At 44.3% G+C, this 20,240-nt stretch overlaps 1 protein-coding gene across 1 annotated transcript in view; it reads right to left on the reverse strand.

The window, feature by feature from the left end:
- The window catches only part of LOC130358800 (uridylate-specific endoribonuclease D-like), a gene marked incomplete at its 5' end in the record, with an annotated part of 166,308 nt that overhangs the window by 112,010 nt on the left and 34,058 nt on the right, over positions 1-20,240 (reverse strand). The window contains 3 exons of the mRNA XM_056562609.1: positions 2,096-2,209; positions 3,616-3,818; positions 8,532-8,697. Of these exons, the coding sequence (XP_056418584.1) occupies positions 2,096-2,209; positions 3,616-3,818; positions 8,532-8,697 (483 nt within the window). The remainder of the gene's footprint in view (positions 1-2,095; positions 2,210-3,615; positions 3,819-8,531; positions 8,698-20,240) is intronic.

Genomic DNA, 20,240 nt, shown 5'->3' on the forward strand with positions numbered 1-20,240 from the left:
TTCCATCAGGCAAGCTTCTGTGTCCCCTCATGGCCCTCGTCCTGGTGTCACACTGCCCCGTGCCAGGTCTCGCCCTCTGCCCTCCCTCCCCATTCCTACTCCTGCTGTACTGCCTGCCATTGAGGAAACCATCCATTCCTTCCCGGTGTCCTCATCCCAGGGGAGGCAGTCACCGGACAAAAAAAAGGGGAGACCTAAGGGGGGGGGTACTGTTACGCCTAGCGCTCCGGGTCCCCGCTCCTCCCCGGAGCGCTCACGGCGTCTTTCTCCCTGCAGCTTCCCGGTCAGTCCCGCTGACCGGGAGCGCTGCTCTGCCATGGCCGTTGGGGATGCGATTCGCACAGCGGGACGCGCCCGCTCATCGCATCCCAGGTCACTTACCCATTCCCGTCTCCTGCGGTCATGTGCTGGCGCGCGCGGCTCCGCTCTCTAGGGCGCGCGCGCGCCAGCTCCCTGAGACTTAAAGGGCCAGTGCACCAATGATTGGTGCCTGGCCCAATTAGCTTAATTGGTTCCCACCTGTTCCCTGGCTATATCTAGTCTCCTCCCTTGCACTCCCTTGCCGGATCTTGTTGCCCTTATGCCTAGTGAAAGCGTTTTGTGTGTTTATACCCTGTGTACCAGAACTACTGCTATCTCCCCTGACTACGAACCTTGCCGCCTGCCCCCGACCTTCTGCTACGTCCGACTTTGCTTCTGCCTATTCCCTTGTACCTCGCCTATCTTCAGCAGCCAGAGAGGTGAGCCGTTGCTAGTGGATACGACCTGGTCACTACCGCCGCAGCAAGACCATCCCGCTTTGCGGCGGGCTCTGGTGAAAACCAGTAGTGTCTTAGAACCGGTCCACTAGCACGGTCCTCGCCATCCCTCTCTGGCACAGAGGATCCACCTCCTGCCAGCCGGCATCGTGACAGTAGCGTTGTTGGATGGAGCGAGACATGATGTCCCAGATGTGCTCAATCAGATTCAGGTCTGGGGAATGAGCGGGCCAGTACATGGAATCAATGCCTTGCTCTTCCAGGAACCGCTAACACACTCCAGCCACATGAGGTCTAGCATTGCCTTGCATTAGGAGGAACCCAGGGCCAACCGCATCAGCATATGGTCTCACAAGGGGTCTGAGGATCTCATCACGGTAACTTACAGCAGTCAGGCTAACTCTGGCAAGCACATCTAGGGCTGTGCAGCCCCCCAAATAAATGCCACCCCACACCATTACTGACCCACCGCCAAATCGGTCATGCTGGAGGATGTTGAAGGCAGCAGAACGTTCTTCATGGCGTCTCCAGACTCTGTCACGTGCTCAGTGTGACCCTGCTTTAATCTGTGAAGAGCACAGGGCGCAAGTGGCAAATTTGCTAATCTTTGTGTTCTCTGGCAAATGCCGAACTCGTGCACAGTGTTGGGCTGTAAGCACAACCTCCACCTGTGGATGTCAGGCCCTCATACCACCCTCTTGGAGTCTGTTTCTGACCATTTGAGTGGACACATGCACATTTGGTGCCCGCTGGAGGTCATTTTGCAGGGCTCTGGCAGTGCTTCTCTTGCTCCTCCTTGCACAAAGTCGGAAGTAGCGGTCCTGCTGCTGGGTTGTTGCCCTCCTACGGCCTCCTCCACATCTCCTGATAAACTGGCCTGTCTCCTAGTAGCGCCTCCATGCTCTGGACACTACGCTGACAGACACAGCAAACCTTCTTGCCACAGCTCACATTGATGTGCCATCCTGATGAGCTGCACTACCTGAGCCACTTGTGTGGGTTGTAGACTCCTTATCATGCTACCACTAGAGTGAAAGCACCACCAGCATTCAAAAGGGACCAAAACATCAGCCAGGAAGCATAGGAAATGAGAAGTGGTCTGTGGTCACCACCTGCAGATCCACTCTTTTATTTGGGGGAGTCTTGCTAATTGCCTATAATTTCCACCTGTTGTCTGTTCCATTTGCACAACAGCATGTGAAATTGATTGTTAATCAGTGTTGCTTCCTGAGTGGACAGTGTGATTTCACAGAAGTGATTGACTTGGAGTTACATTGTGTTTTTAAAGTGTTCCCTTTATTTTTTTGAGCAGTGTATTATTATATATATTTTCTTACCAAGGAAGGCGTGCTCAAAGCCTGATGAATCCATTGGTCCTTTGGTGCGGGTGTACAGTCCAAACCACATCTCCTTGAAGTCAGTCTTAAAGCTTTCAGTAGAAGTGTAATAACCTGTAAATTATAACAGTCTGTCAAACACTTAAATAGACACTGTCTTTTGGACAAAATCAGCATAGATCAATAGTACAAGAAGATATGCGAAACTTTGTAAAATATCTTATTAGACAAAATGCTTCTTTCTCCTTTTATCAAACTTCTTCCCTCTCCCCCTTTCCTATGAGACTGTATTCCACTCTGAATATCAGCTCAGCTTTGTCCTGTGTCTGCAAGACAAGCCAATACAAGTCTGTGAAGGTGAAAAGAGGAAGCTCTGCACACAAGCTTTGGGAGAACTACAAATTAGAGATGAAGCCTGCAGAGCAGAAATCTGCCCAAAAATACCATATACAAGTTAATGTATGGCCAGAAATAGTGCTGCTCCCCATGTACATGGGACAGCTTATCCTAAAAGTCACCTGAAATTACTGATATGCTTTTACATGGACATACTAGTTGATGTAGTCTATTCTAGTTTTCTAAATATAGTTTTAACTCATGTAAAGTCTATTTCAACTGTAACAGTACTAGTAAAAAAAAATGGTCATAAAAATAACATAACACTGTGTGCTCTGTCTAAGCTACCATCTAAAACACTTATAATATTCTCTAAAACATTTGTAATATTGCAATCTTACCAGAGGTTTCCAAAGTGTTTACCTCTTTTTGGGACATTTGTCCATAATGTTTTATGGCAACATTTAAAGGGATATTCCTAGATTTTCTTTATTTGACTGTGCTATGGGGGGGGGGGGCTTTAAAGTTAGTTTAGTTCATAATAAAGTGTCTGTACCTGTGTTTGATGGCTAGTCTTGCAATTCTTATGTGATCTTTGCCACCATGTTCAATAAGTATTGTTTCACCTTTTTCCAGGTTGCAGTACAGCCCGGAACATTACATCGCTAGTCAGGTGTTGAAGGGAAGCCTGTCTGAGTGTCAATGGGTATATCAACCACTGGGTAGGAAGGAGATCATTCTCCACAGGGCTGCAGGGAATTGTAGTTTCAAGCATGGCACAGCATGCAAGGCCACTCAGCTGTGTTGCAATGGGTGGGGTGGCTGACGTGTCGGAAAGGGAAAAATTTACCTCATACTTACAAACAAGGGATCATGGGACTAGTTGGAGGGAGGGAACTCTAACAGGAAATAGCCATTTCACAAAAAGAAAGCAGCAGCAGCGGAGTTGTAGCTTTGCAACATCTGGAGGGACACACTTTGAAGACCGCTGATCTAGTGCAACAGCTGCCCTCCGTGCAATCCTACTGAACTTAGCTTAACAGAGAACCCCACAGGATCTGCAGTAACTCTCAGTATTTGGCACTAAAACTACAAAACAATAGAACAGTTGTAGAACAGCTTGTACCAACTGATATGTCTACTACTATGCATGAATTGTTGGTGCAGGTCACTGACAAATATACCTTTGGAAATCAAGAAGCTTGACAGTCGGCTGAAGACGGTGGTCCTGAAGATCTCATCTACGAAAGCATTTTGTTCAGTGATTTCACCGCTGGTCACTGACTCTGCTGTCCCTGTGGTCTTCACATAGTTGTCAAGCAGAGAGATTAGGCGAGAAAAGGTTGGACGGGCAAACAGTTTAGCCTCATTCACATAGCTGAAAAGCCTGATAAGAAGAAAGAAACATAGTCATAAAGAGTCAGTACTATCTGTGTATACAATGGATGGTTCACACTTATGAAGCTTCCGAGTTGGCGCTAGGACCATGCGGACGCTGACATCCCCATAGATGGACATCCTCAAAATGAAAAAATTCATTCTTTTAAGGGCAGAATTTCTCCTGGAATTACTCCTGGAATTCAGAAGTGTGCACTGTGCAGCGGAATCCCATTGCCAGCAATGGGGTTCTGCTGCAACAGAATTTCCAACACAAATTCCTAAACCAACTGTCGGTCGGAAATACTATACTGTGAACCTAGCCTAAGGCCATTTTGAAATTCTGCTTGGAAATTCCTGTGCAACGGGATTCCACTGCACAGTGCATACTGCAGAGTTTTTGAGGCAGACTTTCCACCAGGAAAATCCACTTGAAAAATTCCGCCAGAACATTGAAATTGTTCAATGTTTTGGTGGATTTCCGCTCCACCAAGGTCTGCAAGGTCCTAGAGCCAACTGATTCAGTCAGCGCTGGCAGTAATCAGAATTTCTGGACGGATTTTGTCTGGCCAGTAGTGTGAACCTGGCCTTAGAGAAGAATTAAGCAAACGTGCTATAAAAGATTACTTCCCAACAGTGCAAAAAGGGTGGAGTTTAATCAACCCACATACAGAAAAAGGTGTTTCTACTCCAGCTATTTTGAGGGTGTTTCCTGTAGGCCCCTGTCCTTGTTAACAGTTGATAAGCATGTATAAGGGTATGTTCACACTACAGAGTGAGAACGGAATCTTCGCTTGCTGAAATCAGCGAGCGGAGATTCAGACTGGCAGCCGGCGGAGGCGGATGGACCGCGCAGCACTGCGTCGTCACCATTGACGGCCATGCAGTGCTCGCGGACTTCCGCGCAAAGAATGAACATGTTCTTTCTTTGCACTGAACAATTTCAGCGGCGGAGGTGTCCGCGGAGACCCATTCACACTAATGTTAAGTTCACACTGCAGAATTCCGCTCGTGGTCGGACCCCCTCGATCAGAAACTTATAAGTGTCTAAGACTGCAGCACTCCTTTAAAAATCCTGACCCATTATTATTATCCTTACTTTCTTGGTCATGATTTCGCTCAGAAATCTTTATCTGTGTCAGCTCTAATTCAGTTTTTTTGTTTTTGTTTAGTTTTTTATTGTTTTTTAAATAATGGGCAAAGTCCTAACCTAAATATCATGTGTTAACATCGAAACATAGCCTTATGCAAAAAAAAAAGCTGAAAATACATATCCTCAGACTATGGTGATGGTGAGTGTGCATGATTTATAAAACAAAAAAAACCTGGAGAACTTCTACAAACATGGTGTCAAGACGCATCTAGAGTGGTAAGTAGAGATATTGCAACCCACACTCACTGCTACACTAAGGTACTTCCCATTAGTTAGTAAATACAAATTAAATGCACAGAAGTCAAAACACTATGGGGGAGATTTATCAAAACCCGTGCAAAGGAAAAGTTGCCCACTTGCCCATAGTAGCCAATCAGATCGCTTCTTTCATTTTTCAGAGGCAACTGGTCAACTTTTCATCTGGATAGGTTTTGATAAATCTCCCCCTATATCTACAATAATAAAAAGTGTTCTATGGTTAAAGGGGTACTCCAGTGGAAACCAATTTTTTCTTTTTTTTTTAAATCAATTGGTGCCAGAAAGTTAAACAGATTTGTAAATCACTTCTATTTAACATTTTTAACCTTTCCAGTACTTATCAGCTGCTGTATACTACAGAGGAAGTTCTTTTCTTTTTGAATTTTTTTTTTCCATTTCAAAAAGTTTATTAACAAAAAAAAAAAACAATACAAAAACAAACAGCATCCGCCAAAAACAGGGCAATAAGTATACACACAGCGTGAGTGATCATTAGAAAAAGGTGCACCATGTACGGACACAATATACGAAAAATAACTGTTCTAAGCAGGGCAGCAAGAAAGAACAGACCTCTGTCTGCATAGGGCATAAATTGTACATAAAAGGCACTTAGTGAGGTCAATAGTGCTGAGTCCAGCGTATAAACTGCCTAACCAAAACACATAGACAACAGCATAAAAAAGGGGTAGGCAAACAACACAAGAACTACAAGACACATAAGGGAAACAGTGAGGGTGAATTTCTTTTTTTTGTCTGACCACAGTGCTCTCTGCTGACACCTCTGTCCAGAGCAGAATAGGTTTGCTATGGGGGTTTTCTCCTACTATGTACAGTTCCTGAAATGGACAGAGGTGTCAGCAGAGAGCACTGTGGTTAAACAGAAAAGAAATTCTAAAAGAAAAGAACTTCCTCTGGAGCATACAACAACTGATAAGTACTGGAAGGATTAAGATTTTTAAATAGAAGTCATTTACAAATCTGTTTAAATTTCTGGCACCAGTTGATTAAAAAACAAAAAAAATTTCATCGGAGTACCCCTTTAACAAGAAGAAAGAACTTTCTATGACAGCTGAAGTAGCAGGCGCTCAGGGAAACAAAATACATCTTTATAAATGACCACAAGAGGACAGCAGAACAGCACAGACAAACACTGAAAGGCTGCATGAGCTGCTGGACTGTGGTAGACATGTACGGTCGCCTTCACATCAGTGTTACGGAGTTCCGTTTGGAAGCTTTACAGACGCTGATGATGGGGTGGACAGAGTGTCACAACAGACACCAACAGATCCTTGCAGGACATTGAATGGGGACCTGTGAGTTTCTATTAGATGTCCATTTTTATTTTTTTTTGCAGGATTTTAGAGGAGAAAAAACCTAATATCAGTAAACGGAGCTCCCCAACATTAATGTGAACATAGCCTTACATGTTCTTTACAGGAAGAACAGCAGTCCAGCTCATGTATCAATGTACCATAGAATGAACAATGTTGTAAACCAGGTTTTTAGCATATTACAATGAAGGTGAACTACAGTTTAGAAATCAAGCATTCCCTAGACATGGGGAGAATTTATCAAGCTAGAATGCATAGTTTCAGGCATCCTAAATTTGCAAATTTGTGAGCAAACCCACTCATGTGTTCCAAATGGCTTAACTCAAATGGGGCCACCCACATGCGCCAAATTTACTATATATTATACCTGCAAACAGACGTAAAATGTGGCTGAAACTTACACTAGTAACAAAGTGCCGTCCATTACTGAGGCTGCTGGGTGGCGGCCTGGCATGCGCCTTTCAAACAATCCACATGGGTGGGCTTTTACATGAGACACCCCCAGTGTACCACATGATGTATTTTAAAATGTTTATACTTGTCAGGTACTATTGCCTGTGTGTTATTTGCATAATAATCTAGCTCTGTTATTTTTGAGTGAACAGAGTTCTTTGGCATAAAATGGGGGGAGATTTATCAAAGCCTGTGTAGAGGATACCCCTTTAGACTTTTTGTAAGACTATCTCTGGTTTTCCAGTACATTACAACAATAACACTGCCATAAATAAAATATCCAAGCAAAGCCGATACTATACTATACTGTGTGGTGTCTAGTATGGGTCCCGTGAGAACTGTACATGACAAAACTTGTGGTCTGAAATGCCAGTGAGGCAGAAATTCAGCAGTGATATCTTAGCGGAAATGTTCAGAGAGGGTTCTGCAATGCTCTGTGTGTCAGGTTTACCGAACCCTCTCTGGAAATTTTCTCTAAAATATCGCTCCTGAATATCTGCCTTTTAGACATTCCCGACCACAAGTCCTTTCTTAAATGAACTGGTGACAGACAGTTAAACAGATTTGTAAATTTCTTCTATTCAAAAATCTTTATCCTTCCAGTACTCTTTAGCAGCTGTATGCTACAGAGGAAATTCTTTGAATTTTGAATTTCTTTTTTGTCTTATTCACAGTGCTCTCTGCTGACACTTCTGTCCATGTCAGGAACTGTCCAGAGCAGGAGAGGTTTGCTATGAGGATTTTCTCCTGCTCTGGACAGTTTTTGACACGGACAGAGGTGTCAGCAGAGAGCACTGTGGACAAGACATAAAAGAAATTCAAAAAGCAAATAATGTCTTCTGTAGCATACAGCTGCTAAAAAGTACTGGAAGGGTAAAGATTTTTTAATAGAAGTAATTTACAAATCTGTTTAACTTTCTGGCACCAGTTGATTTAAAAAAAATAAAATGTTTTCCACCGGAGTACCCCTTTAAATATCAATAACTATGATTTTGTTTTTGGGAATTCAAGAAGGCTGCACCGAAACACACTTTGGGGGGTGTCATCCTCTTACTCTCCCACACTCTGTGTCCATTTCTTCTCTGGTTTGTATCTTGCGGTTTACCACATGGTTTGATGCCCATGACTACCACACGGTCGATTATTACTTATGTATAATCTCTCCAGGGCAAAATCCCTATTATGTAATATACATATTTATTTGTGGTGTTGGGGTGGGTAGGGGATGCTGCCTTCGATTTTTCTGTAGTAGGACCTTCTTTATTTCTGGTATTTTTAAATTTACTTTTTTTTTAATTATTAAAATGTCATGGTTTTTTAAGTGTCTGTTTTAAGTGGTTTTTCAGAATTTGAGAATGAATAGAGAACCCCTGACATAACCCGGTCACTGTCAATAACATTGGTACTTAAACTAGTAAATATTTCTCAAAGTCTTTAGTTTTTTTCATAATTTTACATTGATATGATAAATGACAAATTAAACTAATATTTGTGAATGCTGAAAAAACTGAAACCATCTTCATCTTACTTTTGGCTGGCAAAGTCTGTTCCTGAGCTGGTCTGGGTACTGGATGCCTTGTACTGCACATTCAATGTTATGTCACTGCTCACAGCTCTGTTTGCATCTCCGGAAAATAACTGTTCAGACAGACTTACAATCTCGGCATTAGTGGCAGAAGCAAAAGTCTGTTGTCCTGAGTTAAAAAGTAAAAAAACAAAAAGGTAATGATATAAGGAATCAATAAAAACAAACATTGAATAAGTCTACAGAACTAGTAAGTGCTACACAACAAGGTTCATGTCATAAGAATCGAATTAACAAAATTGAAACTTAAAGGATAACTCCATGCCCCCTCCATGCAGTTCTACGGCAGAGCCGGAGATTGCCAAATGCAGTGCTCCGGCTCTGCCATAGAACTGCATGGAGGGGGCATGTTGTCCGCCGCTTTCGGCGCTGGTCGAAAATGCCCGTTCCATGCAGGGAGCCGGGGCTCCGTTTGGGAGATAGGGGGGGGGACTCCAGCTGTTGGACCCCCCACGATCTAACCCTTATCCCCTATATAGGAAAGGGGATTGGTTGTACATGCTGGAGGTATGCTTTAAAGGTTTACTTCATTTTGGGGGCTGATCGTCTGGAGTATTAGTCAGTTTAGATGTGTTTTCCCACATGAGAACTCTATAAAGAAATAAAAACTGCAGATTTTGGCTCAGTTATTTTCTTCTTGTTGGCTGGGTTCGCACAAAGTCATTATTTGGTCAGTTTTTTTAGCCAAAACCAAGCGGGATCCAAAACACAGAAAAGTGCATTCACACCACGTTTTTGCAATACAGTTCCCATATCAGGTTTTTGATGAAAAAAGGATTTCCTCAAAACTGTGCCAAACTATATCAAAACATGTATAAATTTTAACCCGTATATGGTTTGAAAAATGATGTCCGGTTGCATCCATCCTTTAAGAAAAAAACGTATACGTTTTTTAACTTTTCACTCCATTATGAATAAAGTTTTACTTGTTTAATTGAAAAAAAACTATGCAAAGTCAAAAACCGTATGGTGCAAACTGGATGAAACCGTACGCACATACAGTTCTGTACGGTTCCCACTGACTCCCATGTTTTAAAAAAAACGTATATGGTTTCAATACGTTTTTTTCACCCGGACCAAAAAAAGTGGTAGCTACGGACTAAACTGTACAAGACGCAATACGGATGCCACCGGATGCATCATTTGGCATACAGTTTTCAATGGAGAGTCAATGCATACGGTTTTCAATACGGTTCTGTACGTTTTTCAAATTGAAAATGTATATGGGAACTATGTTGCAAAAATGTGGTGTGAATGAACCCTTTACTCACCTTCCTCCATTCCCTTTGGTCACGTCACATTCCAAAAAATTTTTATAAGATGTGATTAAAAAGTCATACCCAAAGTGGTACCAATAAAACTACAAATCACGACACAAAAAAATCAGCCCTCATACAGCCCGTATACGGAAAAAGGAGAAAGTTATAGGGGTTAGAATAGGGCAAATTTAAACATACTAATTTTGTAAACAAAACATGAGTGTTCATTTACTCATATTGTCCCACAGAATTAGAAGGGTACAGCATAAGAACAAGAGCCTTCAAAAGATGCAAAATAGTTTTTTTCTTTTAGAGTTCCCCAGAATATTGGTTGTTTTGTCATACATTTTTTTTTTATTAAAATAAGTGATGTAGTTACAATTGGCCATGCAAAAAACAAGCCCTCATATGGGTCTAAAGATATAAAAAATAAAAATAAAATAAAAGAGTTATGCCCCTTAGAAATTAAGGAGGCAAAAACAAAAATGCCAAAATGAAATTGTCTGTGTCCTTAAGGGGTTAAATCAAGTTATTATGTTAACCATATTTTTTAAGAAACATAGCCTTACACATAATAAAGGAATGTCTAGATTCCATGCAATTGTATCCACCACAAAACTGGGAGCTAAACTAGATATGTACAGGCTTTTTTCCTCTAGATATAATCGGGGATGGTTTTGCCTACTATCAGAGATCTTATGTAAAAATTAATATTAAGCTTCATTTACTAATAAGTACACAGCCTACTAGCAGGTAAATATAACACTAGACAATATAGATACAGCATAGTACAATACAGTACAATATTGTTTATTTCATTAAGTTACTATATTTAAAATAAAAAAAAAGGTCACTCTACACTGGAATATCCTTTTATGACATAAGAAATATTGGAATAATTCTTACGTGGTTCTGGTAGGCTAGCTCCATAGATCACACATGGAAGGAGCAACAGAAGAACAACTGTGTGCTTCATGGTGAAGTACAGTGTAGTCCGGGTCCTGCACTCTTCACCGTACCTACAGGTGGTTTTTATAGGCATGCACCTGAGTGACCTCCCGGGGCCCGCCCGACATACACACAGGGATAACCTTGTAAGTCTCACAGACTCTTCAGGAATTGTGCAACATCAAGGAACTAGGTGAACTTTAGATGATATCATTTCATGCAGTGTTCTACATGATGTACATACTGAAGTGGGATATTATAAGTAATTGTAATAGAAGAGCAAAGAAGACTTGGCGACTCACCATTTCATGCCGAAATCAAGTTCCTTTAATCCAGGATGTAAGACGGGTAACACGTAACAGCAAGGGAGGGCAGGAGGGGAGGTAGAGGGTGCGGGTAGGACTGCGCGGTTTCGTGCCGGGCAGGCACTTCTTCAAGCTACATGGTGCATGTAGCTTGAAGAAGTGCAAGCCTGGCACGAAACCGCGCAGTCCTACCCGCACCCCCTGCCTCCCCTCCTGCCCTCCCTTGCTGTTACGTGTTACACGTCTTACATCCTGGATTAAAGGAACTTGATTTCGGCATGAAATGGTGAGTCGCCAAGTCTTCTTTGCTCTTCTATTACAATTGCCTGTATCTCTATACTTGTGGCACCACCTGATTCTGCACCTGTGACGGCCGGTAGCTAGGCCTACATTCTTCCACTAAGTGCTTGTACACACACAGTAGTGCCAGACGCTGCATCTCATACAGTTATTTGATATTATAAGTAGTTTGTTATATGTATATTACTATGGAAGTGATACATACATACCCTGCTGCAAAGTAAATACAGCTTTAGACTCCATGTAAACTGTCACCTATAACACCATGTTATTTTATGGAGAGATAAATCCTGTATTTGTGATACAGAGTTCAGTGTAAACACAGTATGCAGTGAGCTCCAAAGCTCCTTCTAGTGGTGACTGCAGGAAACCTGAATTTTATAATTTAACTAAGGGGCAAAATATGTTGGTGTAATGCGCCCCAAATTTATTAAGAGGTGTCCTTGCGCTACCAGTTTACCAGTGTAAAATGTAGTAAATGTACTGGGGAACTGGAGGCCATGCCCCTCCCATTAAGCCTCATTTTTTCAGAAAAGCACGAGTGGTGCATAGTATAAAAGAGTTGCACATGCTTGCGCAAACTGAGGATTGCAGTAAAATTTCAGCTTTTGCACAACAGAAAACTGGCGTAAATGTCTTTACAGGGAGTCTTGCGATCTTTATCGAGAAAAACCCCTATCGGACTTTTTTTAGAAATGAATCAGCACGGATTTCTGAAGCAGCATCGACTAAAAGAAAATAATGGTTTTCAAGGGTTAACATTCACTCACAATACATAATACAAACATTTGCCAAACGTTTAATATGTTTAATAATGCACAAATGTATCAAGCCTTTAAAGGGATATTCCGCTGCTCAGCGTTTGGAACAAACTGTTCCGAACGCTGGAGCCGGCGCCGGGAGCTCGTGACGTCATAGCCCCGCCACTCATGACATCACGCCCCACCCCCTCAATACAAGTCTATGGGACAGCCATCACGCCCCCTCCCATAGACTTGCATTGAGGGGGTAGGGCATGACATCATGAGGGGGCGGGGCTATGACATCACAAGCTCCCGGCGCTGGCTCCAGCGTTCAGAACAGTTTGTTCCAAACGTTGAGCAGCGGAGTACCCTTTTAAGTTTGTTCAGTTTTGCTATAATAGTTCTGAATTTGGTCTGTAGCAGTGTTTCCCAACTGTGTATCCAGCTGTTGCAAACCTACAACTGTCTTTGCACCACATTTATTAGTAGATGAGTTTTACATAACTTTTTTTGACCCTTTTCTGCCTGGTTCTACAAAGGGGGGGGGGGGGGGGGGAATTGGCCTTATCAGGAAATGAGGCACATGATTCTGGTGGGAAGTCCACCAACTAAAAGTTGGTATAAACTCAAACCAAACAGCCTATGGATTTACCAAACAGCTGAGACAATTTTACATATCTGGCACATTTAATAAAATCTATCTAAGTTTGGACTGTGAAAAGAATGAGATAGTTTTAGCAAATCTAGGCTACACAGCTTGCTGCACGTGGGAATGGATAGCCACAGACTGGCCAGAGTGCATAAGCGAGGCAAAGTTGCAGTTTTCCAAAATTGTAGAATGTTTAAACTCAGTGGCACTTGTAAATGTATCCAAACACATCAGTGTACATACCCATTTTTAGAACCCATTTGTTATTCTATAAGATAAGTGTCACAGGCACCTGTATTCCTTCTGAATATTCATACAGAATGTAAAGAATACCCAAATATTTGCAGTCTACTATAGGGAAAATAAAAATGACATAAGACGAAAGTGATACAATATGGAAGGCTTTATACCTATTATATAGACACCTCCATAAAGGTTTTGTATAGAATATGTATTACTTCTTATTGCATACAGCAAAAGATCTACTCAAAGTTGTAATGCATTATGCAATATATTTCATATGTCATGGATGGGACTGAATTCTGAGTGACTGGCTCTTTATAAGGAAATCTAAATAATCTCTATAAACATGTAAAATCATATATAGTAATGGTATATCGCTATTCTATGCTATAACCATTATACCAGTGTCGGCAGTGTACTATAGCACAGTTGCGTTATCTAAAAGGTCCCTTGTTCCCTTGACTGTATGCATGCAGGTCAGAAATGTAACACTATATGGGTCATACTAATAAATTGCTTATTATAGACTGAAATAGCCTAATTATTAGAGGGAGGTTTGCTCTCTCCTTACCCAACCTATGGTCATACTCTCCATTAAACTGGTGTTGCTTGGGCAACAAGTGTCACCTCTTTTGTGGTCAACAATTGGAGACTGCAGAGTCCAGTAAGATACTATCTCAAACACACATCTAAAAGCAGTGCTGGCAGCGTCCCACTGATACTTTAATTTATAGAGTATTTTTTTAGAATTCCAGGATTAAAGTAGGGTCATACTTCATGAAAGTCTAAGATTATTGTGCAACATTCTACATTTTTGTGCAAAATACTAAGAAAACCACAAACTTTTCAGTAAAAATAAGGCTTGCGGAAAAATTTGTTAATTCTTTTATATGACAGCTATCTGGTGTAAAGAATTGATAAATCCCCCCCTTAGTGTCCATACTGAAAATGAATCTACTTATTACTTATTCTCATGATTCATTTGTGCTCGGGGCTTAAACAGTCAGTACTTACCTGGAACATCTTACAACAATACATAAATACCATATACATAATAAGCGGCTGAGGTGTGCCATAACCATGATAGAGGGCATGCCTATAGAGGGCATACCCCATGAAGAAGTGAAGAGAAGAGGGGAGGGTTGGGTGGGGGCACAAACTCAACACACTCCTCGAGGTAGGGGATTCTGGGTGTTATATAGCCCACGCCCCTCCCACAAAACAGCCCTGCGGGCTTAATCACTTGTGCTCGGGGCTTAAACCATGAGTACTTACCTGGAACATCTTACAACAATACATAAATACCATATACATAATAAAAGGTTGAGTTGTGCCATAACAATGATCGAGGGCATGCCTATAGAGGGCAAAAAGCAAGAAAAGTAAGTATTAATATCATTTATTTGTATTTTACATATGACTACATTGTCAAAACCTTAAATACCTGTGACATTTCAAGCCAGGGGTTTGGGACATATCTAGCATAACAAAATGAATTCCATCTCCCCATTGACTTGATGATATGGGCTGGTACCTTATGCTGCGATGCGGCTGAGGTAGCCCCAATGCGAAAAGAATTCCCTGACAGAGAAGCAGGATTATGACCTAAGGATTTCGCTAGCATGCGTATGTGTTTTACAAAATTGCTGGTGATTAGGAAAGCATTGTTGAAGGATAGTAAGGGTGCTCTGCCAGGTCTGCCTGCCATTGCAATGAGTAACTCATTGAAAACTCGAACGGGACACCATTTGTGCCCCGTCGGAAAATACAAGATGTCACGATTCGGCAGGCTGGAGGTGGATCCTCTGTGCCAGAGAGGGATTGGCGTGGACCGTGTCAGTGGACCGGTTCTAAGTTGCTACTGGTATTCACCAGAGCCCGCCGCAAAGCGGGATGGTCTTGCAGCGGCGGTAGCAACCAGGTCGTATCCACTGGCAACGGCTCAACCTCTCTGACTGATGAGATAAGCGCAGTACAAGGAAGTAGACAAGAGCAAGGTCAGATGTAGCAGAAGGTCGGGACAGGCGGCAAGGTTCGTAGTCAATGGTGGAATAGCAGGAGGTCTGGAACACAGTATGGGTAACACAGTAAGCTTTCTCAAGGCACAAGGCAACAAGATCCAGCAAGGGAGTGCAGGGGAAGTGAGGTATAAGTAGGGCAAGGAACAGGTGCAAGCTAATCAGGGTGATTGGGCCAGGCACCATCATTGGTGCACTGGCCCTTTAAATCTCAGAGCGCTGGCGCGCGCGCGCCCTAGGGAGCGGAGCCGTGCGCGCCAGAGCATGACAGCCGGGGACCGGGACAGGTAAGTGACCTGGGATGCGATTCGCGGGCGGGCGCGTCCCGCTATGCGAATCGCATCCCCGCCGGCCATGTCAGTGCAGCGCTCCCGGTCAGCAGGTCTGACCGGGGCGCTGCAAGGAGAGAAACGCCGCGAGCGCTTCGGGGAGGAGCAGGGACCCGGAGCGCTCGGCGTAACAGTACCCCCCCCCCTTAGGTCTCCCCCTCTTTTTGTCGGGATGTCGCTCCACAGAGGACGAGGACATCGGGAGCGATTGTAGAGTCTCCTTCTGGGGGACAGTGAAGTCCTGGGTATAAACATGAATGGCAGACCGGTCAGAAGGAGTGGGAATGGGGAGGGGGGGGCAGAGGGTGAGGCTTGGCACGGGGCAGAGTGTCACCAGGACGGGGACTATGAGGGGGCAGGGCACAGTCCTGACAGGCCTTGGGGGGACCAGGCACAGGAGGAGACACTGAGGACCGACAGACGGGGCTGGGAGCAGACGTGAGGCACTCCTTGCGGCAAGCAGGACCCCAATTCTTGATCTCCCCGGTGGTCCAGTCAAGGGTGGGAGAATGGTGCTGGAGCCATGGCAGACCGAGGAGGATTTCAGAGATACAGCCGGGCAAAACCAAAAATTCAATTTCCTCGAGATGCGGTCCAATGTTCATAAGCAGGGGCACTGTGCGATAACGCACAGTGCAGTGCAGCTTGACCCCGTTGACCGAAGAAATATAGAGCGGCTTGATGAGACGGGTCACCGGGATGCAGTACGTATCAAGCAAAGAGGCCAGAATAAAATTTCCAGAAGAACCAGAGTCCAAGACGGCCACAGCAGAGAAGGAGGAGTTGGCAGAAGGAGAAATCCGTACGGGCACAGAGATAGATGGAGAAGCAGACTCCGTACCCAGAGACGCCAGGCCCACATGAGCAGGTTGCGTGCGTGCATTTTCCAGACGTGGAGGACGAATAGGGCAATTCACCAAGAAATGTTCGGTACTAGCGCAGTAAAGACATAGATTTTTATCCCTACGGCGAGACCTCTCTTCAATAGTCAGGCGAGACCGATCTACTTGCATAGGCTCCTCGGCGGGAGGCACAGGGGTAGATTGCAAGGGATACCGAGAGAGAGGTGCCCAGGGATTAAGGTCTTTTTCCTGGCGGAGTTCCTGGTGTCTTTCCGAAAAACGCATGTCAATGCGGGTGGCCAAATGGATAAGTTCATGCAGGTTGGCAGGAATCTCTCGTGCGGCCAGCACATCTTTGATGTTACTGGATAGGCCTTTTTTAAAGGTCGTGCAGAGAGCCTCGTTGTTCCAAGATAATTCGGAAGCGAGAGTACGAAATTGGATGGCGTACTCGCCTACTGAAGAATTACCCTGGACCAGGTTCAGCAGGGCAGTCTCGGCAGAAGAAGCTCGGGCTGGTTCCTCGAAGACACTGCGAACCTCAGAGAAGAAGGAGTGTACAGAGGCGGTGACAGGGTCATCGCAGTCCCAGAGCGGTGTGGCCCAAGACAAAGCCTTCCCAGACAGGAGACTGACCACGAAAGCCACCTTCGACCGTTCTGTAGGAAATTGGTCCGACAACATCTCCAAATGAAGGGAACATTGTGACAGAAAACCACGGCAGAGTCTAGAGTCCCCATCAAATTTGTCCGGCAGGGACAAGCGGAGGTTAGGAGCGGCCACTCGCTGCGGAGGAGGTGCAGGAGCTGGTGGAGGAGATGGTAGCTGCTGTTGCAGATGCTGTAGCTGCGACTGAAGTTGCTGTACCATGGTGGACACTTCCGACAGCTGGTGACTTAGATGGGCGATCTGTCGGGATTGCTGGGCGACCACCGTGGTGAGGTCAGAGACAACTGGCAGGGGAACCTCAGCGGGATCCATGGCCGGATCTACTGTCATGATTCGGCAGGCTGGAGGTGGATCCTCTGTGCCAGAGAGGGATTGGCGTGGACCGTGTCAGTGGACCGGTTCTAAGTTGCTACTGGTATTCACCAGAGCCCGCCGCAAAGCGGGATGGTCTTGCAGCGGCGGTAGCAACCAGGTCGTATCCACTGGCAACGGCTCAACCTCTCTGACTGCTGAGATAAGCGCGGTACAAGGAAGTAGACAAGAGCAAGGTCAGACGTAGCAGAAGGTCGGGACAGGCGGCAAGGTTCGTAGTCAATGGTGGAATAGCAGGAGGTCTGGAACACAGTATGGGTAACACAGTAAGCTTTCTCAAGGCACAAGGCAACAAGATCCGTCAAGGGAGTGCAGGGGAAGTGAGGTATAAGTAGGGCAAGGAACAGGTGCAAGCTAATCAGGGTGATTGGGCCAGGCACCATCATTGGTGCACTGGCCCTTTAAATCTCAGAGCGCTGGCGCGCGCGCGCCCTAGTGAGCGGAGCCGCGCGCGCCAGAGCATGACAGCCGGGGACCGGGACAGGTAAGTGACCTGGGATGCGATTCGCAGGCGGGCGCGTCCCGCTATGCGAATCGCATCCCCGCCGGCCATGTCAGTGCAGCGCTCCCGGTCAGCGGGTCTGACCGGGGCGCTGCAAGGAGAGAAACGCCGCGAGCGCTTCGTGGAGGAGCAGGGACCCGGAGCGCTCGGCGTAACACAAGACCTGTACTTTTGGTTGTGGAAGTTTAGGTGGAGACCAAGGTTAGCACATACACCTGATCTTGTAGGACTAATTGAGACTTGACCAGGGACCTGGACTTAGTGTTTGAACGGGAGAACTCCCCTGGCCTTAAAAACCCATAGAAGGCTAGATACATGGCTGCCTTGATTACAAGGCTGTTAAGTAACCCAAAAGGTGACCCATCCAGTAGGTCTGACCATTTCCTAAACATTTCCCCTGATAGTGGTACCCTGGCTGGGGTTTTGCTCACAGAAGTAGAGCATCCACTGCAACATTCTTAGACCCCTGAATGTGCACTGCCATGAAGTAAAAATTATTGCACATAGCTACCCACACCAACCTCCTTAGAAACTTCATGACCAACTCACCCTGGCTTGATTATCACAAATGAACATGACAGTTTTATGGGTCCAAGTCTGACCCCATACTACTGCAGGAACATTTCAAAAGCAGCCGAGGTCTGTCTAAAACCAGAAAAATACTTGACCTGCTCTGGCCAGACATCCGCTACCCATTGGTTGTTGTATATTGCTGCAAACCCTGTGCCTGATGAAGTGTCAGTAAAGACCTTTGGAGAGGAGTCTGATACTGCTGGATAAAAACATTGAGATGCCGTTCCAGTCATTGAGGAAGCGCTGCCACATTGCTAAATCTTACCTAGCTGGTGCCCCAAGGAAAATTAAACTATCCTAATAAGGACAATAATTCGAGCAGCCTGCGATAAATAACCTCCCTTGTGGTATGATCCTCATTGCGAATGATAGCCTCCCTAAGAGAGACTGAAGTTTGGCCTTGTTACCTAAAAACATAGAAACCTAGAATGTGTCGGCAGATAAGAATCATTTGGCCCATCTAGTCTGCCCAATAATCTGAATACTATGAATAGTCCCTGGCCCTATCTTATATGAAGGATAGCCTTATGCCTATCCCATGCATGTTTAAACTCCTTCACTGTATTTGCAGCTACCACTTCTGCAGGAAGGCCATTCCATGCATCCACTACTCTCTCAGTAAAGTTATACTTCCTGATATTACTGCATAAACCCTCTAATTTATAACTATGTCCTCTTGTGGTAGTTTATCTTCTTTTAAATATGCTCTCCTCCTTTACCGTGTTGATTCCTTTTATGTATTTAAAGTCTCTATCATATCCCCTCTGTCTCTTCTTTCTTCCAAGCTATACATGTTAAGGTCCTTTAACCTTTCCTGGTAAGTTTTATCCTGCAATCCATGTACTAGTTTAGTAGCTCTTCTCTGAACTCTTTCTAGAGTATCTATATCCTTCTGGAGATACGGCCTCCAGTATTGTGCACAATATTCCAAGTGAGGCCTCACCAGTGCTCTGTACAGCGGCATGAGCACTTCTCTCTTTATACTGCTTATACCTCTCCCTATACATCCAAGCGTTCTGCTAGCTATTTAAGAGCACAGTGTTTTCGTTACTGTTATACTTTGGCATCAATTTCTCCCCTAGAACTGTAAGAGATCTGTGGACCGATTCATTATAATCTGCTTTGGATTCCCCTCTATTCAGTCACTTTGTGGGGGTACTATTTGGTTAATATAGTATTATTAAATCATTATGGTATTATTTTGTCACTATATGTAATTTTAAGGCAAGCTATACATATTAAACATTGGAACAGACATTTGGTAGAGGGGATAAAACATAAAGGTTTTTATCACAGTGTTACATGATTTGTGCAACGTGAAATTATCCACTACCCTTCCTCCAACTTCTCAAGCAACCAGTGCCCAAAGAGTACTGTGGTGCTAAACCATTTATCCCCTATCTAAAGGATAGGTGCCCCGCTCTCCTTGTGCATGGAGGCATCTCCACTTCATGCAAGGAGACTATTAACCCCTGCACAAAGCGATGGTCAACATGCCCCCTCCATGTATCTCTATGGGAGGAGCCGGAGATACATGAACACTGTATCTCCAGCTCTCCCATAGAGATACATGGAGGGTGTGTGTCGGCCACTGCGGTGTGCCAGGCATGAGATTGCGGGGGGTCTGACCACTGTGTAGGACACTTATCTCCTATCCTTTGGATAGGGGATGAAGTCTTTAGCACCATAGTACTCCTTTAATATTTTACATCACTCCTGGTATGAAAGGCAAATATCCAAACAAACTTAAAGGGGTATTCCAGGCAAAAACCTTTTTTTATATATCAACTGGCTCTGGAAAGTTAAATAGATTTGTAAATTACTTCTATTAAAAAATCTTAATCCTTCCAATAGTTATTAGCTTCTGAAGTTTTCTGTCTAACTGCTCAATGATGATGTC

Source organism: Hyla sarda, chromosome 2, assembly GCF_029499605.1.
Source record: "Hyla sarda isolate aHylSar1 chromosome 2, aHylSar1.hap1, whole genome shotgun sequence".
NCBI lineage: Eukaryota > Metazoa > Chordata > Amphibia > Anura > Hylidae > Hyla > Hyla sarda.